The sequence below is a fragment of the Odocoileus virginianus genome, chromosome 15 (assembly GCF_023699985.2).
Source record: "Odocoileus virginianus isolate 20LAN1187 ecotype Illinois chromosome 15, Ovbor_1.2, whole genome shotgun sequence".
Classification (NCBI taxonomy): Eukaryota; Metazoa; Chordata; class Mammalia; order Artiodactyla; family Cervidae; genus Odocoileus; species Odocoileus virginianus.
Window position 1 is genome coordinate 4,815,407 of NC_069688.1, and position 24,148 is coordinate 4,839,554.

The following is a 24,148-nucleotide window of genomic DNA, read 5'->3' on the forward strand; positions in this document are numbered from 1 at the left end:
GGGCATCTGATGTGACAACAGGTGGTGGCTATTCCTCCGACTGACATGCCAGACCTCCCATCTCGAAACCTCGGCTTCTCTGGCTGCAACCCCTTCTCCATCAGGAGACGGCTGGTGCTAGGTCGCCCTTCAAGGGTAAAGAGCACCATCTCTGTAGCTCTCCTCGTCCCATTCAGGCTAATGCACCACTTTCCTATCAGTGTCCCCAGGGCACCATCGGCGTTCATTCGGCCACTTCTCTTACTGAACGCCGACGTGCCAGCCACCCTGACAGGTGCTGGGGACACAACTGCAAGCAGACACCGTGCTGTGTGCATGGAGTTTACACTCTAGGAGCGTGGGGGACGGTAAACGCATCACCTGCTGGAGGGAGCGGGATGCTCCGAGAAAAGGACTGAGGCGGGGGCCGCTCCCCCACAGTCTAGCACAGGCGGCTCCTTCTTCCTCAGTCGTTGCCACCTCCCCAGCGGTTAGCACAGCGCTTTGACAAATACAAATTGTAAAAATAATAATAATAAAAATCTTAATAACAGCAGCTGACATTAACTGAATGTTCCCACCCACCATGTAATGAATGCTTTATGTATGTTAGCAGATCTTCGCAACAGGCCTTGGAGGTAGGGTTTTTAGTTTCCACAGTTTACTCGGGAAATTTAGGTACTAGGGGGTTAAATTACTTGCTGCTGGCTCTGTGCCCAGCCCACAGTCGTCTATATTCAGGGTAGGAATGTGATTCACATACCTTATACTTTTAGTTGCAGAGATTCTGAAGTACAGAGACTGCCCCCGACTCCCGCCTGCCGCCTGCCGCCGCCATGACACCGCGGCCCGACCGCAGGGGCCAGGCCGAGAGCCACGGCGGGCGCCGGCGGACCACGGCGCATGCGCCCGCGGCAGGCGCGTGCGGCCGCCACAACCCTTCCTCTCTGGGTCTGCTGCCGTGCAGCGAGGCAAGTATAACACAGTCATTACTGGTTTGAGCAGACGTTTTCAGACAGGTCTGACCACTGTACCACATGTTTAAAATAGCCAGCAACTTTCAAACATGAGCCGGGTGGAAAGGGGATTTGACTAGTAAATAAAACATTTCAGTAGGGAAAACCTATCTACGTCTTGACCTTTCTTTTTATTGGATGGGGTTACAGAGTTAGGGAGACAGAGAAAGAAAGGGAGGAAAGAGCGTCAATGTCCAGGAATGTGACGGAGAAGAAAAAATACTACTACTGTTCCCAGAAATAAGCACAAGAACAGAAACAAAGCAAAACCTACTATCTAATGCACTGAGTTCTTCTCCAGATGTTCTGATGGGGAAACCCTTATGAGAGAGAGAGGAATGAACACTGGCTGGGCACCTGCTCTGTGTCAGGAACAAACGTTTCCTTTACCTCTGTGACCCTCACACACACACACACCTCCCCAACCACTCAGCTGGCGGGGTAGTGGCACCCCCTTGCCTGGGAGGGCACTGCTGCAGGGAACATACCTGCCCACGTCCCCGTGGCTAACAGCTGGCCCAGAGCCCACCTGCCATGTGCTCTGCCAGGCTCCCTATTCAAACAGTGAAGTCAGAATCTCAAAGGGCAAGCTCTTCTCAGGCCCTAGGGCCTCTTCCCACCCATCCCAACACACAAACTCCAGACCAAAAACTTAGACAAAGAAACAGTGAGGGAGGGGAAAAAAAAAACAACGGCTCCAGGTCCATTCGGGACCATGGAGATATAAGGACAATGGGCATGTAAGTAGTAGAAAAATATCTTCCACAAACTGGTCTAGTAACCAACAGTTCAGCTCCACCACCCTTTTCTCAAGTATTAACCCTTACAAAAGTAACCATTTCCTATATCCCAGGGCAGCACTGTGAAATGCTTTGCAATTCTGTGAGTTTTATCAGACGGAAATCCAAATACTATACACATCATGGCTAGTTATTTTTCTCTCTGTCCTATGGACAACTTTAGCCATGAGTCCATCATCCATGAACTTATCTATTAATGTAATACTCAATGACATTATAACACCTTTGTTTTTAAGTTTGAAAAACCATAAGGAGATCAGAGAAAAGCGCTTCTTCAAGAGTGTCTCCAAACTGAAAAAACACTAATTCTGGCAGTGGGCCTCTTCCAGCTTTGATCATTATGCTGAGTGTTAAAGAAAGCTCTCTGCCTGTCTGCAGCATCAAGAAGCAACATCTGAAAGATAACCACACAGCAGAATGGGAAATGGAGAACCAAACAGCTGGCTTTCTAGTTTAGTACATTATGGTCCCGTTACCAATTACCCATAAAAGGTGCGAGGCTGGGAGCCTGCCAAGTACCACTTTCTACTTGGTATCTCCCTAAATAACCAAGCACTGACTGAGTACCTGTGTTCCAGGTACAGAGGACACTCAACCCCGCCTTCAAGGAGCTCCCTCTGTAAAGGGAGACGTAAGTAAGGAGATGAAAACCCAGAGTGATAAAGGCTGTGACTGAGCTATGCACAGTGCCGAGTCCTAGTGCCTAAGGGATCAGAAAAGAACAGAGGATGGCACCCAATCCAAAATCGAGAGTGGCAGCAAACTGGTTTCTTTCGGGTGGTGATACTTGGGCTGAATCCCTAAACATAAATGGATGAAGCACACAAGAGGGAGAAGGGCATTTGTGTACACAAAGCAGAACAGAAGAGCAAAGGAAAGGCCTCACGGAAAAGAACAACTGGCTGTCATGAACCAGACAAGAAACTGAGAAACTGACCTCGGGATTAGAGAGGGGAGTGACAGAGACCGAGAGGCCGGCAGGGCGGAATACCGCCCGGAGAAAGACCCCGAGGGCACCAGTTACCCTGAGGACAGGACGTACAAGCGAAAGCTTTAAACAAAACCATAGCTTGATTGCATCCGCAGTTTGAAACGATATGCATTTGGCACTGCTTCTTTTTAAAATGCAAATCTTGAAAAACAGTAGAACACTAGTGGTAAGGAAACAAATTCAGGCTCTTGCAGTGATCCAGGTAAGGGCAGAAATGTACCGAATGTAAGGACACAGAACAGACAAGTCAGAATTAACAATTAATTCAAAAAGTTGGAAATGTTCATTAGTGAGGAATCGGCTAAGTAATGGATGACATACCTAACACGGAGCCCTACTGAGCCATGAAAAGCAGTATTCCCAGTATTCTGCTGATCTAAGAAAATGAGGAGGACAGAAGAGTAAGCTAAAAAATGAAATTATGACAATTTATATGGAGAAGTCAACTGTCTAAAATACTAACAATGACAATCTCCAAATGACTACTTTGTGGGGAGTGCAACTGACTTTATTTTTCATACTTCTTTTCCACAATAGGCATTCATTTATCAAGTATGTGAAGAGCAGTTTCTGTGCATAAGGCACGAGTGCGGGCGCTAGGTACGATGGGCTATAGAACAGACATGAGTCCTGGCCTCAAGAAAGTCATAAACCAGTAAAGTACACACTATACTTATCATCAGAAGAAATATTCAATTTTTAATTTAAATACAGAAGGGAAGGGAACGAGGAACTCATTTGCTAGTTTTACCAGATTTTTAGTCGACTCCTCGTGATTTTCTACATATGAGATCATGTTAATTGTACTTATTCCTTCCCAATCTGGGTGTTTTTATCTCATGTTCTTGCCCAACTGGCCCAGCTAAAACCTCCAGAACAATGGTGAATAGAAGGGGTGAAAGCTGACTTCTTTGCTTCTTTTTAATATAGGGCAAAAAGTCTTTCACAGTTAGGTATTATGCCACCTGTGGGTTTTTCATAGAGTGTACTATATCAGACTTTGGGAACACTCCTAATTTGTTGAACATTTTTATCACTGAAAGGGTTTCAAAATCCATCAAATATTTTACTGTGTCTGTTGAAGTGATTATGTGGTTTCTAGCCTTTATTCTATTGGCATAGTATGGGAAATTAATTGATTCTCAGATGCTAAACCAACCTTGCATTTCTGGGTTGTGATTGTGTATGATCCTATGGGATCGTGGTGTATCGTTCTTACATGTGACATGGATTTTGTCTGCTATTATTTCACTGGGGATTTCTGCATCTATATTCATTAGATGTCTATAGTTGTCTTGTGATGTCTTTTTGGAATCAGGGTAATACTGGACTCAAACAATGAACTGGGAAATATTCGTTCCTCTTCTAATTTTTGGAATAGTTTGTGAAGAATGAGTTGGCTTAAAACTCAACATTCAAAAAAATAAGGTCAAGGCATCTGGTCCCATCACATCATGGCAAATAGATGGGGAAACAGTGGAAACAGTGGCAGACTTTATTTTGGGGGGCTCCAAAATCACTGCAGATGGTGACTGCAGCCATGAAATTAAAAGACGCTTGCTCCGTGGAAGGAAAGTTATGACCAATCTAGACAGCATATTAAAAAGCCGAGACATTACTTTGCCAACAAAGTTCTGTCTAGTCAAAGCTATGGTTTTTCCAATTGTCATGTATGAATGTGAGAGTTGGACTATAAAGAAAGCTGAGCACCAAAGAATTGATGCCTTTGAACTATGGTGTTGGAGAAGACTCTTGAGAGTCCCTTGGACTGCAAGGAGATCAAACCAGTCCATCCTAAAGGAAATCAGTCCTGAATATTCATTGGAAGGACTGATGCTGAAGCTGAAACTCCAACAGGAAGAACTGGCTCCTTAGAATAGACCCTGATTGAACTTTCCATGGCATCACCAACTCAATAGACATTGAGTCTGAGCAGGCTCCAGGAGTTGGTGATGGACAGGGAAGCATGGCATGCTACAGTCCATTGGGTCACAAAGAGTCAGACATGACTGAGCGACTGAACTGTGAAGAATGAGTACTAATTATTTCCTAAATGTTTGGTAGGATTCACCAGTGAAGCCATCTATACCTGGGCTTTTCTTATTGAGAAAGAAAGTTTGTTTTTAACCAATTCTCTCTCTTTACCAGTCCATTCAGATTTTCTATTTATTCAGTCAGTTACGGTAATTTGTGTCTTTCAGGTATCTGTTCATTTCCTCTAAGACACTTAATTTATGAGCAAGAGGTGTTCAAAGTATTCCCTTACAATCCTTTTCATTTTTGTAAAGTCCATAGTTACATATGAGTATTCCCTTGAGACCCGAGTTCGATCCCTGGGGTTGGGAAGACCTCTTGGGGAAGGGAACAGCAACCCACTCCAATATTTTTCCATAGAACTCCATGGACAGAGGAGCCTGGTGGGCTGCAGTCCATGGGGTCACAAAGAGTTGGACATGACTGCGTGACTAATGCAGACATAATCCTTTTCATATCTCTATAATCCATAGTTACATATCTTTCTCATTCCTGATTTTTGTCATCAGTTGTCTTCTTTTCTTTCAGTCAACGTAGCTAAAGTTTTGTCAATTTTGTTGATCTTTTCAAAGAACCAATTCCTGGTTTATTTTCTCTGTTGTTTTTCTATTCCCCTTTTCATTAACTTCCTTTCTAATCTGTATTACTTCCTTCATTCTGCCACTTTTAGACTTAATTTGCTCTTCTTTCCCCAATGTCTTAAGATAGAAGCCTAGGTAACTGATTTGAGATTTATCTTCATTTTTAATATTAAGTATGCACAGCTAAATGTTTGCTTCTAAGTACTGCTTTAGCTGCATCCCATAATTTTGAAATGGCTGTATTCTTATTTTCACTCATCTCAAAATACTTCCTAATCTCCCTTATGATTTCTTATGTAACTTACTGGTTATTTAGGAGTCTGTTAATTTCCAGATATTTCTGAATTCCTCACATTTCTGTCTGCTATTAATTTCCAACCTCATTTAACTGTGTTAGAGAACATACTCTAAGTTCAATCGTTCAGTCCTGTCTGACTCTTGGCAACCCCATGGACTGCGGCATGCCAGGCTTCCCTGTCCATCACCAACTCCCAGAGTTTGCTCAAACTCACGTCCATTGAGTTGGTGGTGCAATCCAACCATCTCATCTTCTATCATCCCCTTCTCCTTCTGCCTTCAATCTTTCCCAGCATCAGGATCTTTTCAAATGAGTCAGCTCTTCACATCAGGTGGTCAAAATATTGGAGCTTCAGTTTTAGCATCAGTCCTTCCAATGAATATTCAGGACTGATTTCCTTTAGGATGGACTGGTTTGATCTCCTTGCAGTCCAAGGGATTCTCAAGAGTCTTCGCCAACACCACAGTTCAAAAGCATCAATTCTTCGGCACTCAGCCTTCTTTATGGTCCAACTCTCACATCCACACCATAGCTTTGACTAGACAGACCTTTTGTCAGCAAAGTAATGTCTCTGCTTTTTAGTATGCTGCTTAGGTTTGTCATAGCTTTTCTTCCAAGGAGCAAGTGTCTTTTAATTTCATGGCTGCAGTCACCGTCTGCAGTGATTTTGAAGGCCAAGAAAATAAAGTCTGCCACTGTGTCCACTGTTTCCCCATCTATGTGCCATGAAGTGATGGGACTGGATGCCATCATTTTAGTTTCTGAATGTTGTTTTAAGCCAGCTTCTTCACTCTCCTCTTTCACTTTCATCAAGAGGCTCTTTAGCTCTTCTTTGCTTCCTGTCATAAGGGTGGTGTCATCTGCATATCTGAGGTTATTGATATTTCTCCAAGCAATCTTGATTACAGCTCGTGCTTCATCCAGGCCGGCATTTCCCATGATGTACTCTGCATATAAGTTAAATAAGCAGAGTGACAATATACAGCCTTGACATACTCCTTTCCCAATTTGGAACCAGTCCATTGTTCCATGTCTGGCTCTAACTGTTGCTTCTTGACCTGCATACAGATTACTCAGGAGGCAGGTACGGTGGTCTGATATTTCCATCTCTTGAAGAATTTTCCACAGTTTGTTGTGATCCACACAGTCAAAGGGCTTTGGCATAGTCAATAAAGCAGAAACAGATGTTTTTCTGGAACTCTCTTGCTTTTTCGATGATCTAGTAGATGTTGGCAATTTGATCTCTGGTTTCTCTGCCTTTTCTAAATTAAGTCCAACTTGAAATCTGAAAGTCTAGGTTCATGTACCATTGAAGCCTGGCTTGCAGAATTTTGAGCATTACTTTGCTAGCATGTGAGATGAGTGCAATTGTGCAGCAGTTTAAATATTCTTTGGCATTGCCTTTCTTTGGGGTTGGAATGAAAACTGACCTTTTCCAGTCCTGTGGCCACTGCTGAGTTTTCTAAATTTGTTGGCATATTGAATGTTGAGTCCTCTACATGAATTACATTCTTTAAAATATGCTCAGGCTGGTTTTATGGACTAGCATATGGTCTGTCCTAGAGAATATTCCAGGTGTCCTAGAGAATATTCCTATATTCTGATAGTCCCTGCATGTTCTATAAATGCTTTCTAAGTCTAGTCAGCATACAGTGGTGGTATTCACATCTTCTATTTCTTTACCAATTTTCTGCCTAGTTTTGCATCCATTATTTTAAAAATGTATTGAAGTCCCCAACTGTTCTTTTGTTAAGCAGTTCATAATTATTTAAGGAAATTATATTAGTTTCATATTGCCACTGTAACAAACTGTCACCAGCTTAGTGGCTTCTTGTTTATAACGTATTACCTTAGAGTATGAAAGTTAGAGTCTAAAATGAGCACATGCAGGCAGCATTTCTTCTGAAGACTCCAAGGGAGAATCCTTTTCCTCGTCCCTCCCATCCTCTAGAGGCCGCCAGCACTCCTTCCTGGCTGCGGCCACACCACCCCAGTCTGTTTACAGGGTCTTCTGACTCCTCCCCCAGACTCCTCTTGTAAGGACCAGTGCTGATCACGCTGGGCCCGCCCAGACGGCCAGGGATATCTCCTCTGCCTCAAGGCCTTTAACTCAATCGTATCTACACAGTCTCTTCTGCCATGTAACAGCATTCACAAGTTCTGAAAATTAGGATATGGACATATTTGGGGGCCACTGTTCAACCTACCACAAACATTAGTTGAAACAAATTTCTGAATCAAGTCCTAGTTTATTTTTATTTAATGCCACTGAGCACCAGGGTCAGTATAAACCAAGCACTTTTCAGCCCTACTTTTGACATATAACCTTGTGTTCTTCTGGCATTCTTTATTTAATTATTATTGCATCAATTATTTTTAGTTGTTTTCTCTATATATTTTCCTCATATTTTATGAAATTATTTCAAGTGATCATGTTGAATACGTATGACTGAAGCAAACACATGCAAACAAGATATACCTTTTATGGCATCAAAAAAGAGCACAGATTTTGAGTCAAAACAGAGCTTGGCTTTACTCTTTCTCAGGCTCAGTTTCATTATATATAAAACAGGGATATTAAGACAAGGCCATCTTCCTGACCCCGGCACTGAACCCCAGCCTCCTGCATCGCAAGCAGATTCTTCACTGTCTGAACCACCAGGGAAGCCCCTTTATCTGTAGAAGGCCGCTGCAGAGATTAAATAATGTATGAAGCAACATGGAAAATAGATGGGAGGAATGCTAACTGAGGAGTAATTTAACAGAGAGAGTATGAGCTTGGGAATCAGACCGACAAAGTCCACAGCCTTCAGTTCAAGCTTGCTATGTAACACTGAGCCAATCACAGTTCCATGGAAGCCTGTTTTCTCATGTATAAAGTGAAATTTATGCCATTCATCTCAGATTCATCTCAGAGGGCTGTACTGAGAATTGAGAAAAATATGCTCTGTAAATCTCCTGACACAGTATATGACACTTAGCAAGAACTCAACAAAATACCTCATTATTATTAATAATTACATGACACAAATAAGTTATTTTAACATCTCTAAAACCCCTGATGTATAATTTGAGATAATGCCCTAATACATGAAAATCCCTAAAACCATGTTGAAGCTATACTCAGTACTTGATAAACATCAGTTTCTGCTGCCTCTCCAATCCCTCTAGTGGTTGACAAAATAGTGCCCCATCCCTCAAAGATGCCCACATCCTGATTTCCAGAACCAGAGGATTTAAGTTGCAGGCAAAGGAGGACTAGTGGTTGCAGAGAAAACTAAGGATCCTGATCAGCTGACCTTAAAATGGGGAGATTATCCTGAATTATCCAGGTGAGCCAAAAATAATCAGGATCTGAAAGACGGATGAGAAAGCAGGAGAAACCCACAAAAGAGGCAGTGCTGACACCCTGACTCCAGTCCCGTGAGACCCATTCCAAACATGTCACCTTCAGAACTATAAGATAATGAAGCAAACAAACGTGCGCCACGTGTCCCAGCAGACACAAAAAACTAATGCACTCTTTTGCCCAGTTTGTCAGTTTTAATGTAAAGTGAAGTGAAGCCGCCCAGTCGTGTCCAATTCTTTGTGACCCCATGGACTGCAGCCTACCAGGCTCCTCGTCCATGGGATTTTCCAGGCAAGAGTACTAGAGTAACATATGAATCAGAAAACTGAAAAAGGAAAAAGCAGATTGTTTTTGTTTTCTCTATACAGATAGATGCACCTCATCTTAAAATGATGACTTTTAAGAAAATCACTTCCAACTGATCTATATTGAATAAGTGATCTTAACAGGGCTTGATTCCTGGCCCCTGCTATAAAAGAACTTAGAAGATACTGAAATATAAACTGACTTGTTAACATTCTTGCCCAACAATGTAAAATAATATAATTAAGATACAATGTACAGCAAAGAAGAACCTAATGTTAAAAGAAACAGTCAAAGTGAGTGGAGTCTTTATTAAACTAAGCAAAGGACTTCCCTGGTGGTCTAGTGGTTAATACTCTGCACTCCCAATGCAGAGGACCCAGGTTCAATCCCTGGTCAAGGAACTAGATCCCACATGCCCCAACTGAAAAATCCCATGTGCCACAAATGAAGTCTGGTGCAACCAAATAAATAAACTAAAAACCTAAGTAAGACAAGATCAGATCAGTCAATCCTAAAGGAAGTCAGTCCTGAAAACTCACTGGAAGGACTGATGTTGAAGCCGAAACTCCAATACTTTGGCCACCTGATGTGAGGAGCTCTGACTCTTTGGAAAAGACTCTGATACTGAAAGACTCTGAAGACTGAGGGTAGGAGAAGGGGACAACAGAGGATGAGATGGTTGGATAGCATTGCTGACTCAATGGACATGAGTCTGAGCAAACTCCAGGAGGTGGTGAAGGAGAGAGAAGCCTGGCGTGCTACAGTCCATGCGGCTGCAAAGAGTAGGACACAACTGAGTGACTGAACAAAACAAAAGCAAGACACAGTATGCATTCCCTTGGGGACTGGGCTAGCTTCAAGAACACTACATGGTAAGTTTCAAGGGAAAATTTATGTTTTAAAACCTATACTGAATGCTGTGATTTTGTTTAACCAGAAGAAATACTTTTTCTTTATGTATATGTGATAATGGTAAGAGACCAATATCTTCTCTTCAAATAAGAGAACCAATTCAAGGTACTTAGAAAAGTTTGCCACTGAAATTTTCAAACAGAAGGCAAAATTATACTGGGAAAGGGTTTTTTTGTTTGTTTGTCTGTTTGTTTGTTTTTTTAAGGTTAACTGAATAGGAACTGACAGCTTTAAAATGAAATGAAATCTGAAACATGAACCTTCACTTTACTAATTCTTACTATAGTCTGCAGGCAAAGGAACTGAAAAACAAAACGTCAGGTATGTCAGTGACATACCCAAATGTCTTGGGGACACCAGGATCTGTGCTGTCCTCTCCAAAGCCTGTAACAGCATTACCAGTGGAAAGAACCGAGGCCCAAGTTGGGGCTCTGGGACCCCTGTCACCTCACCTGGGAGACAGCACAGGAAGACGGGGCCTCAGGGGGCTGGGAAATGAAGCTAAAAACCATCCTCTGAAAAGGGGGCCTTCTCTGGGCTTTTCTCCTCCACTCTGCTTTCAGGGCCCACTTTACCGTGTAGCTGTGGCAGTTAAGAAAGCCCCGCAGGGCTACCCATCTTGGCTGAGGCTTGTGCCAACCATGCAGAAGCCCAGATAAGAACGACATGCGCCAGAAAGAGAAGCTTGTCTGCTCCTGCCTGAGTCCTAAGTGAAAGGTGCTGAGGCCAACACAATTGCCTGCCAAAGGGTCATGTGCCAAAGTTCTGTGGCTGGAGTTCTTTCACTATGATCAGAGCCTGGAAGGCTGCTTGGAAGGCTGTCTACTAACCAGCCTAAGTCCCCAGGGAGCCCTGAGGCCTGGGGGACCTTGGTCAGCCAGGAGGACTCACACTCGGGGTGGAATCCGGAGCCACCACCACCTGCAAATATAGCAACGCAACAATCTCAGAGAGCAGCGATGTCTACCTGTATTTGCTGGTGAGAACCAGAAGCCGCAAAAGCATAGCCTTTAAGTCTCCTGGAAAGTGTAAACCAGCCCCGAGCCAATTCGGAAGACGTGTGGTCAGGAGCCAGCGTGGCAGACAGACAAGCCTCTGACATACTGGCCTCCCCCAAGCTTCCTGAGGCTCCTCCACATTCTATCACTTAGGGTTCACAAAGCCTACAGAGACCCTACTTGGCTTCAGAATCACCAGTAGTGACAAATTTTAAGATTTCTATTTGAAATACATCACACATAAAAAAGGCTTTTAAAATAAACATTTTGATGGCCTTTATGAAGCTAGTCACCTTAAGAACAGGAAAGAATGGCGGGTTTCTTCTCCTTTGCCCAAGGCTTCTGTTGACGTAGCTGCATGGATTCTTTCCTCTGCCCTTTCCTCCTTCGACCCTGCACAGGTACCCTCTCCCTGGGGGAATCTCATCTCCCAGAGGATCTCATCATCCTCTGTGGCTTCAACTGCAAGGCAACGCATTTTTATGAAAACTGACATCTAGAAATACCACCTGTAGCTCTGAACTCACATAATTCAAAAGCTTTTCAACCTGCACTGCTCAGCAATCCTTTCTAAAACGCACAGCTGACCATGACCTTGTCCTGCACTGATGCTTCCGCTGTGCTCCAGAACCTTAAAATGCACTCACACTCCTCAGCCACCGGGGGCCTTGCACGCTCTAGTGCCTGCCTACCCCTCCAGCCCCGCTTCTTAATACACTGCTGCTTTTAGCTTACACTTCAGACTGGCAGAGAAACTGCTTTCCCCTGTCATGCACTCAACAAACCCCAAGGGCCCGCCGGGGGCAGACACTGTTCTGGGCACTTGAGATTCCGCAGGGAATAAAGTCTCGGGGCTCAGAAGCCTCGGAGAAGGCAATGGCACCCCACTCCAGTACTTCTTGCCTGGAGAATCCCATGGACGGAGGAGCCTGGTAGCCTCCAGTCCATGGGGTCACTAAGAGTTGGACAGTACTGACTTCACTTTCACTGTTCAGTTTCACGCATTGGAGAAGGAAATGGGAACCCACTCCAGTGTTCTCACCTGGAGAATCCCAGGGACGGGGGAGCCTGGTGGGCTGCTGGGGTCACACAGAGTCGGACACGACTGAAGGGACTTAGCAGCAGCAGCTCAGAAGCCTGGAGTCTCAGTGTCTTGTCACTGAAACCTCACAGGAAGCCTGGGACGTGGGTAGTGTCAAGACTGTCTCAACAAACTAAAGTGCTGGTGCCTAGGGAGGCGAAGGACTGTGCCCAGATCCAGAAATTCCTAAACAGCCCATGGAGGCGGCCCACAGGCCTGAGTCCCAGACTCAAGACTCGTGCACACACTGGCACAGCCACCCGAGAAATGGAGCTTATCTCCTCAAAATCGGCAGCCAGAAACTCAAGGAAAAGAACAGCCTTTCTCCATTTTCCTTCACCAAGGCATCCTGAAATCACAGATCCACTGCCCTAATGCAGAGAGCAAAGTGAGCACAGCCAACCATTCATCCCACAGACACCTTCAGAGCACCGACCGTCTCCTGCGCTCAGCCCTGGAGGGGGAAGCCAAGACAAGAAAGCAGATTTTCTGTCTGTAGGAAGCTGGGATGCCCATGGGAGAAACAGCTCCCAACAAAGCATTCTCATCCAGAGCAGGCATGGCTGAGAAGAGACAGGGCTGTACTGGGGGCTGGGGGAACACGGAGGAGGAGAGGGAGGAGGAGGAGAGGGACCTCACAGGCAGCCAGGCCTTACTTTACCAGCAGGAAGCGGCTGGAGCAGGAATGGCTGCCCGCGTATCTCCCCCACATCAGGCCTCACTCCGGGCCCACCCACTGCCCCGGTCCCTGGGAAGACCCCATGCACGGTTTTCATTAGAGCGCTCACCATCCTGCAATAGAAACGTCTTGTAATTTGGCTGCTTCCCCACTGGGCTGAGAACCCTTTAAGCAGGGTGAAGCACTCCGGCCCTGAGCCCAGCCTGAGCGTGCCACCCTTCCTGAGGAACAAGTGGACACCCTCCGGCCCAGCAGAGACAACCTGGGAGAAACGCACACCTCCCGGCCTCCTCCCGAGGGTCCTCCCCAGCAGCCGGGAGGAGCTTCCCGAGACTCTGAAAGTCCTCAGCGTGAGGAGCAGACGGTGCCCCACCTGCCAGACACTGGCTCCCAACACTCCCTTCTGCCCCGCATCCTTTGCTGCAGGCAAGGTGGGGCCCAGGACCAACCACAAAGGCCAGCAGGCAGGAACCCAGGCGGCCTCTAGATCAGAGCTCAGAGCTGCTCAGGGCGGGGAGGGGGCCCGGCCAGGAGACGGGAGGGAACGAGGAACCTGCTCTGTGGCCAGCGGCCTCCGGGGCACAGGGCACTGCCTGCAGGACGTGAACCCGCAGGCTCAGGACTCAGATCCCCTGGGGCGCGTTTCAGACCTGAAGAGCCTTCAGCCCAGAGAGTTCGTTATCAACAAGGGCACTGCTCCCATTTAGCATTTAAGGAGCAAAGCCCCGACAGAGGGAAAGGAAACAAAGACAGCACAGAGCCCAAGGACCGGACTGAGCGACACGACCTTCCTGTTTCTGCCCCTGCCCTCCGACCTCACTGCAGACCACACCAGGGGGCAGGCAGCTCTGTCCCTAGCGGCTCTGACTGGCGATACCCGCATACTCACTCGGGGAGGGGCCGGGAGGGCTGCCTCTGACTCAGTCACCACCGAGGCATAACTTCCTTGAGAGTACTTTTCACACTCAAAACCACAACAAAAAGTAAAATCCATTGAGCAAATCAAAGTCGTATGAGGGACCTCAGGACCTGAGGACAGAGCCCGGGGGAAGGAGACAGCCGTCTCCCCCTTTCTCACAGACCAGGGCTCTCCGCAGAACCATGAAGTGCTCTGAGACACAGAACTTTAAGTCCACTTTTTATGGATTTTAGAGAAAGCATTGTGCTTGCCAGTACAGAACACGTGGGTTCCATCGCTGGGTCAGGAATATCCCCTGAAGAAAGAAATAGCAACCCACTCCAGTCTTCTTGTCTGAAAAATCCTATGGACAGAGAAGTCTGGCAGGCTACAGTCCCTGGGGTCACAAAGAGTCAGACACGACTTAGCGATTAACATTCTCATTTTATACAGTGACGGTGAAGGGCTATAACCAACTGAATGTATACAGATAACTGATGGAGGGCAGTCAGGAAGTAGGGAAGATGAAAGAAGGAAAGAAAAAAAATAAAAATGTTCTCTTTCAGCAGAATGTCAACCAATACACGCAGATGGAATGTCAGAGTGAGAAAATTACCATTTTACAACCATCACAGTAATAATTAATTCAGGTAAGAAACATTAATGGGTACTAAAATTTGTGAGGGAGAGTTTAATAAGGAGTATTTACACAATCTCAAAGCATCACCCCACAAAAGTGCTAATTAATTACAAAAGGAAAATGGAAACTTTACAGGGGACAAAATCAGCACCACCTGCACCAAGTGAACAAAACTTAACATTATCAGTAATGATGGGATAAAGTAACAGTGAGACTGTGTGCCTCCTCTGTGATGTATTGAGGACACACCATCACCTTGGTGGAACTCCTGCCAAGAGTGCACAAGTCAGTCGCTCAGTCCTGTCCGACTATTTGTGACCCCATGGACTGCAGCACGCCAGGCTTCCCTGTCCATCACCAACTCCCAGAGCCTGCTGCAAACTCATGTCCATCAAATCGGTGATGCCATCCAACCATCTCCTCTTCTGTCATCCCCTTCTTCTCCTGCCTTCAATCTTTCCCAGCATCAGGGGCTTCTCTAAGGTGCCAGTTCTTCATATCAGGTAGTCAAAGTATTGGAGTTTCAGCTTTAGCATCAGTCCTTCCAATGAATATTCAGGACTGATTTGTTTTAGAACTGACTGGTTTGATCTCCTTGCAGTCCAAGGGACTCTCAAGAGTCTTTTCCAACAACACAGTTCAAAAGCATCGATTCTTCAGCACTCAGTCATCTTTATGGTCCAATTATCACATTCATACGTGATTACTGGAAAAACCATAGCTTTGACTAAATGGACCTTTGTCAGCAAAGTAATGTCTCTACTTTTTAATATGCTGTCGAGGTTGGTCATAGCTTTTCTTCCAAGGAGCAAGCATCTTTTAATTTCATGGCTGCAGTCACTATCTGCAGTGATTTTGGAGCCCAAGAAAATAAAGTCTCTCACTGTTCCACTGTTTTCCCATCTATGTGCCATGAGGTGATCGGATGGATGCCATGATAATCTTAGTTTTCTGAATGTTGAGCTTTAAGCCAACTTTTTCACTCTCCTCTTTCACGTTCATAAAAGAGGCTCTTTAGTTCCTCTTCACTTTCTGCCATAAGGGTGGAGTCATCTGCATATCTAAGGTTATTGATATTTCTCCTGGCAATGTTGATTCCAGCTTGTGCTTCCTCCAGCCCAGCATTTCCCATGATGTAACTCCGCATGTAAGTTAAATAAGCAAGATGACAATATACAGCCTTGACATACTCCTTTCCCAATTTGGAACCAGTCTGTTGTTCCATGTCTGGCTCTAACTGTTGCTTCTTGACCTGAACTGCATACAGATTTCTCAGGAGGCAGGTAAGGTGGTCTGGTATTCCCATCTCTTTCAGAATTTTCCACAGTTTGTTGTGATCCACACAGTCAAAGGCTTTGGTGGAGTCAATAAAGCAGAAGTAGATGTTTTTCTGAAATCTCTTGCTTTTTCGATGACCCAATAGATGTTGGCAATTTGATTTCTGGTTCTTCTGACTTTTCTAAATCCAACTTGAACATCTGAAAGTTCTCAGTTCATGTACTGTTGAAGCCTGGCTTGCAGAATTTTGAGCATTACTTTGCTAGCATGTGAGATGAGTGCAATTGTGCGGTAGTTTGAACATTCTTCGGCATTGCCTTTCTTTGGGATTGGAATGAAAACTGATCTTTTCCAGTCCTGTGGCCACAGCTGAGTTTTCCAAATTTGCTGACATATTGAATGTAGCACTTTCACAGTGTCATCTTTTAGAATTTGAAATAGCTCAAGTGGAATTCCATCACCTCCACTGCCTTTTAGCAGTATGAACAGAGTGCACAACATGAATCTAAATGTAAAGAAACAGACAACCCACACTGAGAGGTACTCTACAAAAACCCGGCCTGTGTAGTACTCAAATGTGCATGCCATGAAAGGCAAAAGACAGAGAGCTATTCCAAATTAAGAGACCAAAAGGCTTGACAAACTAAATGCAATGTGTGGTCTTGATCCAGATCCTATAAAAGACAAAACTGGAACAATTGACAAGAGTAGCACATGGACCATAAGTTAAATAATAAAAATACCAAAATGATGACTAACTTCTGTCATCACTGTTATCTGGTAAGTACAGTTATGTCAGAGATAGCCCTTAGTCTCAGGAAACACAAAGGCACTTAGGTATTGGGGTAAAGGTAGATAACACACACACCTTACTCTCAAATGAGTTATGAAAATACACAGACAGAATGGCAAAGCCAAATATGGGAAAATGTAAACAACTAGTAAACTCCAGGCGAACAAGTATACAGGGGTTTTCAGCACTATTCCTTTAACTCTCTGTAAGTTTAAAGTTGTTTTCAAAAAAAAATTGTAATGCCAGGAAGGAAACTGGGAGGGGGAGACGAAAGAAGACAGATAAACAACCACAACACACAATGACAAATAGGAATGTGAAGATGTTATGGAAACATGGGAAATGAGAATTAATAACCTGGAGGAGTCAGAAAATTTGCCTATCCCTGCCCAAGTCCCTTCCTCCATCTGCAACAATTTCTGCATCCTGCTAATCCTCTCTGAAAAAGCCTCTGCCAGAAAGCCTAGCTTGGTCCTGAGATGAGAGAGGTCATTCTGATCCCCTAAAGCCCCTATGTCTCCTTCTTCCAAACAGCACTTAACACACTGTTAAAATTGTTCCCCCTACACGTTAATCTCCCCCACTGGATTAGATTCTTTGATTAAAAAATGATAGTGGTGGTGATAAACAGGAGGATGGTGAGGAGGATGGTGAGGAGGAGGAGGAGGATAGTGAGGACAACGGTGAGGAGGAAGATGGTGAGGATGATGATGGTGAGGGGGAGGATGGTGAGGATGATGATGGTGAGGGGGAGGATGGTGAGGAGAATGGTGAAGAGGAAGAGGGTGGTGAGGAGAATGGTGAGGAGGAGGAGGGTGATGAGGAGGAGGAGGATAGTGAGGAGGATGGTGAGGAGGAGGAGGGTGAGGACGAGGATGGTGAGGAGGAGGAGGATAGTGAGAAGGACGGTGAGGAGGATGGTGAAGAGGAGGAGGGTGGTGAGAAGGAAGAGGGTGGTGAGGAGGAGGAGGACGGCAACAGCAAGCATGTATTCTGCACTTATTAGATGCCAGACATGACACAGCTCTTCACACACACCTCACTGAAACCCCACAAAAACTTCAGAAGCTTTATTAACTTTTCATCCCCATTTCTTCATCATGGAAACTGAGGCTGAGAGGGGTTCACCGATCCACAGTCACAACACGGAGAAGTGGCAGAGCTAAGGTGTGAACTCAGGTCTGTCTGATTTAAAATTGTGTCCTTAACCATGTGTCCTTATCCACTCATATGAATCTTGTTTCAGTATCATCTTTAGTTAGCTACAGCTTGCATAATGAAGCACACGAAAAGTGAGAGATTTTTCCAAGCTTCTGTTTGTGTTTGCTAGGTCGCACAAGGTGGCAGGAGACAGCCAGCCCTAAAAAATGACTGGCAGATAACCCACTACACAAGTTGGTGACCATGACCTGATGCATGAAATTCAGATAGAAAAAATAATGCAAAATGAAGATTAAACATAAATGCATAATTGTCTCATATTGGATATAAAAATACACCTATATGTTAAAAAAATTTAATAAAAGTTTAAAAATACAAAATCATTGTCATTTCACCCTAATGACCTACAAGGCAGGCATTACTGTCAAAGTGCAGACAAGAGAATGAGGCTCAGAGAAGTAACTGGCCCAGAACAAACAGTTCAATTCAGAAGGGCAGATACTCAACAAATATTAAATAAATGAACGGAGTTAAAGAAACTTCAGTACAAATTTTTCAATTCCTATGGACTCGATCTAATATTTCAGCTAAAATTACTGAAAGCAGAATCAGGGCTTTGTTCAAAGTTCCCCATGGCTCTGTACTGGTGCTGACCTAACGCCTGGGCCCAGGTGAGTTAGGAGACAAGAGAAGTAAAAGGAAGCAGCAGTTTCCACACCGCTGACAAAGCTTTGGCTACCACTGTTTGCTTCCTCACACAACGGATTTGACTTATACATGCCAATGCAAATTACTGTCAGCACTATAGTTCTCCCCAGCAAAATCAACAGAGCACAATGTCCAACAGCCGTAAGCCAGATTACCCCAAAACTTTCCTCCAAAAAATGTTTTAATTCAATGTTTTTGAAATATTTTTTCCTTAGGGCATAATAAACTCTATAATGTAAGTTAGGTGCATGACCCTGAACTAGTTATATAGCTCCCTAGCCTCCATTTCTTTACCTGTAGAATGACAACAACAAAGCAACTTCCCAAGGCGGCCACCAGGACTAAAGGAGGTAATGTGTGAAAAAGCACCTTGCAGCAATGCCAGGCACACCTTAGGCACAAAACGAAAATTGATCTTGGTTTTCTGAAAATGCTGGCTAGAGAGGATGCCTCTTAAAACATCAGCGATGTGGAAGATTAATAGCAGCACAGGAATATCAAAGCAACGCAAGCTTGATGATGGATCAAGACTGACACTGGCTCAGATGAAGCCCCCCGTGCCGATGCAGAGGGTGAGTGGGCTATACGGAGCGCCATCTAGTGGAAGAAGAGCAGAGCACGGGGCGCCAAGTAACTGACGGAGCTGGAGAACAAGGGAAAAGGACAGGGTGGAAACCGTCCCCTCTCCCCTCCATTACAATTTCTCCGTGGGCGCGTGAACCAACAGTGACCCCAAGTGTAAGATTCACATCAAAAAGAGAGATCAAAAAGGGTGCTCTCACACACTCACAACTCTTTATCACACCAAGGAAGAACATCAATAATATGCCAAGAACACCTTTTAAAGTTCTTAAAATAGCAGCAGGGGCTGATTGGTGAAAAATTATGGAAATGCAAAAAATTATGGAAATTTACAGCTTACCAATTCAGAGCAAGATACCCTGTGCCTGTGGAGAGTGGCTGCTGAGTGTCCAGACATGTTTTAAGATGTGCAGTCATAAATCTGTTTATGGAAGCCTCATTTGTTAATGGAAGCCTCAGGTGCTGCTTCTTGAATAGCATAATAAAAACCAGTCAGAGCTGCTGCTAATTTTGTACATGATATTAATGAAAGAGGCTTCCTAAAGAATGAGTTTCCCCTTCAGTATCTCCAGGATTGGAAAACTAAAATTATTTTAATAACATAAAATTACCCTGAGGAAGGAGACTGGATGATTTATGCACTGAGTTATTATTATATACTCTACGTCTGGAAAGTGATGCCTGTATACACACATCTGTCTCAGGCGATTCTGTGGAACGAGCAGGTAATGTTTGTTCAGGACACGGTGCTTACACCCCATCTAAAATGGCCACCCCACAGAGGAGGGATAAGGTCTCCAATGTCACAGATGCGACACTGCAGCTCTGGGAAGCTAAGGAACTGGTACAGGGTTACAGACTAGACAGTCATCACCTGCCAGAATCACGTGACCCCTCTGGCGGCTCTTCCCTGTGAAGCAGCGCCGTTTGCCACGTAAAGGCATCCACCAGACCTTCCAGGCCGCCTGTGGCCACACAGCTCCTGCCCCGCACGGTCAGCGCTGCTCACAGCGCCAGGCCAGTACCAGGCAGCTCACCTGAGGAGCTGCATGGCCGAGGTTCTCCCAGGAAAGGCAGCTTGAAAGCCCAGCCCCAAGGAAGGCTCCCGCCTCTGCTGGGGCGCACAGGCAAGCTGTGGGGCACCGCGCTCTGGAGGGGCGGATGAAGGTCTGAATCCTGGCTTACCACTTATCGGCTGTCTGACATTACGCAAATTATTTAACCTCCCTGTCCTCAGCTTCCTCATCTACAATATAAGGTAAAATGAGTTACTCTTTCAAGACTGTTAAGAAAATTAAATGAAATCATGTACATAAAGCATCTAACCCAAAAAGGTTCTTGATAAGCAGTAACCAGTATTATTAACGATTGCAATCAAGTATATTCAAACATACCCCACCTCCTTCACAGAGCCAAAACCATTATCTGTGGGACTATGTCCAAGTATGTTCTTGGTATTTTTTTTTTCTTTTATGAGCCTGTTTTTAAAAGATGGGGAATTTTTAAAACATACCATAAACTGCCTCTAAATCCCTGATATCACACCAACTGTTTCTGCGATAGAGTATTTAAACATGAAGAGCTCTGTCTCTAAGAGACAGACAGAGCTTCATCAAGAATTGACTTATTTCAATACAGAACGGTTTCCTACTTTATCCGTGATTACTGGAATATACATAAGTAAAACTCCTTACCTTGAATGCTTACTAAAGATTGAAAAGTACTGCTGGAGAACATAGGGGAAAAAGGAACTTGTCTTTTTGGTAAAGCACATTTTGGGAAACCTTAAAAATTCATCATCACAAAGGGAACTTCCTAACTGGCTTCCACTGTAATGAAACCCTTATTTAAAAACACACAACAATGTTGGGTTCTGTCTTTGAGACTCTTTTCCTAAAGTATCCTATCAAAACACAGGATGGCTTGGTTTAGAAGCTCAGCCTGAGGACTGTGCACCCTTTAGAGCCTCAGATGCCTCATCTGAAAAGACAAAGGACACAGGCAGGGGATGAAATCAGCTACCTTGCGAGATCTTGTGGGGGCTGGAGACAATGCACAGTAAGCACTGGGCACCCGGCCCTGCATTCGGCAGCTTTTATTATGATCATTATCCCAAAGCCACGGAACACTCGACTTGTTTTTTGGTAAAACACATAAGCCATTCTATGTCCACTCAGGGGGAATGCATGACGACAAGCAAGGGGTCCTGTGACATCCACACTGCTGCTGGCGTTCCATCCACAACCACCACTGCTCCTGGGCTTTGGGGGTCTCTGTGGCATCTGAGAGTGAAGATTAACCCCTTCAGGTGAGGCTTATTCAGCAAGTGACGAAAGTCACCCACCTTCTGGTTTAAATCTGTCATGAGAAATCTCATTAGTTTAGGCAAGGAGAGCTAACAATGTTAGAGTGCACTGCCTAATAAGTTTCCCAAGAAAGAATAAAAGTAAATAACCATCAGATTCCAAGCAGATCTGATAACATCTCCTCACCTTCTGAGAAGGACCCCTACAGCCCACCCCATGGAGTGAGCCCTGGGATGCTCTCCTGCTCGTTCAACACTGCGACTCACTTAGAACCCCCTTCCGTGTCTGCCTGCACACCTGTTGGGGACTTCCTCCTACCCCTACTCAAGCTCTCTAAAGTGGGAGAAAGCAAAGCCCTCAAGGACAGTCAAACTCCAAATACTCTCTCATTCTTCTGCCTTTCTGAGAATTAAAACAACACCGAAACGAAGACTGGAGTTTACAGGGGCTACAGACCAAGAACTATATGAGATTCTGAAGACACAAAGATAGGTAAGACCAAGCCTTACCTCCGGAACAGCTCACACTCTCCAGGGAAGACAGAGATCCAAATACCACATTGTGATGACTATCACCCCATCACAGAGTTAGGCACCGCCTGCTTCAGGACCAGAAAACAGGCACTGTTGCCCATGGAGGGAAGGAGGTGGTCAGACAAGATATCTACAGCAGAAACTTGGAGGATAAAGTATCAACATAACAATGGATGCTATGCAACCCATCTTTCAATTCCAGCACAAGCTAGACAGAAAAGAACAGACTGCACATAAAAGGCCAGAGTTGTAATCCCCCTCTGTCATTAACTACCTGTATCATCGCGGTTTGACCCTTGGCAGATCCAGAGGTCCGCGTGATGTGGAAAACAACCAAGCTCGCGCGTCCCCTCGGGCATTCCGTCAGTGCTTCACTCTGGGGAAGTCACTGCTGGGATCTCCGTTTCCACAAGTGATGCATTGGGTTAAAGTCTCTACATTTCGGGCTGCTCCCAGTATTGAGATTACAGACACGGCTGGGTGTGGAGAAGTACCTCGTAAACGTTTCTAGAACAAGAGCTAAATCTAAACCACCTTGTCACGAAATAGTTCAAAAGGATAGTTGAAGGCTAATAAGACATTCCTCTGGAAAGGAGAGGGTATCTAAACACTTAAAGCCCACTCTCAATCTGATGCAGAAGAAAGCAGAAATTCCTCAAGAGTAGAGGCTGAAATTTTTCCCTCTCTCAGTCCAGGATCAGCAAAAACGCCCTGCGAGGTAGGTTCTCAATAAACCTGCTACTAGTGTCTGGATACCAAAACACCGTAACTTACAATCACTGTAACCTTCTGAGTCATAACACTATAGAAAATGATTTATCTAAAAAATGTGAGTCAAAGAATAAATATGTGAGTCATTACATCCACTTTCTTACAAAAAACAAAACCTGATAAGCCTAAGAAAAACTACTAAAAACTAAATAACCACACTCTTGCCTGGACGAAGTGGGGAAGTGTACGCTATGGCGTGAAGGCACCACAGCTAAATGGAATTCTACAACCTTCACTCTCATTCTTCTACTTTACACGCTTGACAACACACAAGCAATCAAAACATTTTCCGGAAAGGGTCCCCCAAAGTGAAACTCTTAAGCCATCGAGCTTTGTTGTGCAAAGAGAAGCACATAATGCAAAATAATGATCCTTCCTTCATATATGTTTACCCCACATATATATCCTAAGTAATGCTAAGAATCTCATTAGTAAGAGAAACTGATGTAATATGAAAAACACTTATTTTGAAACACCAACAAAGAAATTTATCTGGACACTAGCGCATGCGTGCATGCTAAGTCGCTTCAGTTGTGTCCGACTCTGTGCGACCCTATGGATGGTAGCCCACCAGGCTTCTCTACCCATGGGATTCTCTAGGCAAGAATACAGGAGTGGGTTGCCATTTCCTTCTCCACTGGACACTAATAGACCATCATAACCTGGAATCCTCTGCTCCACTTCCTCTTGTAATCAACCACTAAACATAACTTGACACTAAAGATAACCAGCCACCAATCCATATATTATATCAGATAATCAAAAATACAGGGTTATGTAATCTTATTTAATGGTTACTTGGCTTGGACTGAAAACCATCCAATGCAAGACCAGAGAACTGGATTAAATTATAATGCGTAAGACATTTCTGAAGATGTTTTTAGTAAGAGTCAGCACATCCCCTAGTAGCAAATATAATATAAAACATGGAATGCTACTTTCATCTCCAATTAACCTCCTTGGCAAGAAACTGCAATGTCAACTCACTCTACAGGCAATGGAGGTGGGGATTTTAAAAAGTTTATTTTATTTGATTCAGTTTTACCATCAGGTAAACATCATGCATTATTTTTGGCAGAGAAACAAGAACATTCAATATTTGAGGGGGTTGGGGGGAGGAAAATTTATCCTGAGAAAACTGCAATAAAAGCCAAGAACTAATGCCCACTAGGAAGAATAAGCCTGGAAAAAATGTAAAAGCTGACCTACGTTAGCACAGAAGCATATATCTTGTGATTCCAGCTCAAGTTCTTACTTGAATATAATTAGGGAAAAAAAGGTAATTCAGCTATCAGTGTTTACAAATGCCGAATTTTTTAAAAATGGCCACACCTCATTTATCAACTGTTTCACTATCACAGTGTGTTGATTACTAAAATCATATATTGGTCCCCAAAGGGCTTTAATTCAAAAATGCCTCTTGACCTGAGCACTAGAATCCTGTAGGATAAATC

The 24,148-nt window shown here is 44.4% G+C and overlaps 1 protein-coding gene and 1 non-coding gene across 8 annotated transcripts in view; one reads left to right on the forward strand and one right to left on the reverse strand.

Annotated features, from left to right (window-relative positions):
* Nucleotides 1–24,148, reverse strand: part of KHDRBS3 (KH RNA binding domain containing, signal transduction associated 3) — a 152,502-nt gene that overhangs the window by 124,820 nt on the left and 3,534 nt on the right. The window contains exon 1 of one of the 7 annotated variants that reach the window (XM_020893086.2): nucleotides 22,198–22,297. The exons of 5 other annotated variants lie outside the window; for them this stretch is intronic. In XM_020893086.2, coding sequence (XP_020748745.2) covers nucleotides 22,198–22,282 — 85 coding nt within the window. In that variant the 5' untranslated portion in view covers nucleotides 22,283–22,297. Of the gene's footprint in view, nucleotides 1–742; nucleotides 763–22,197; nucleotides 22,298–24,148 lie in introns of those variants that run through there. One more of the 7 variants, XM_020893090.2, reaches the window with a different exon arrangement.
* TRNAG-CCC (transfer RNA glycine (anticodon CCC)) lies at nucleotides 9,683–9,755 on the forward strand. Its single transcript has one exon. It is a non-coding gene; the product is annotated as a tRNA-Gly (tRNA).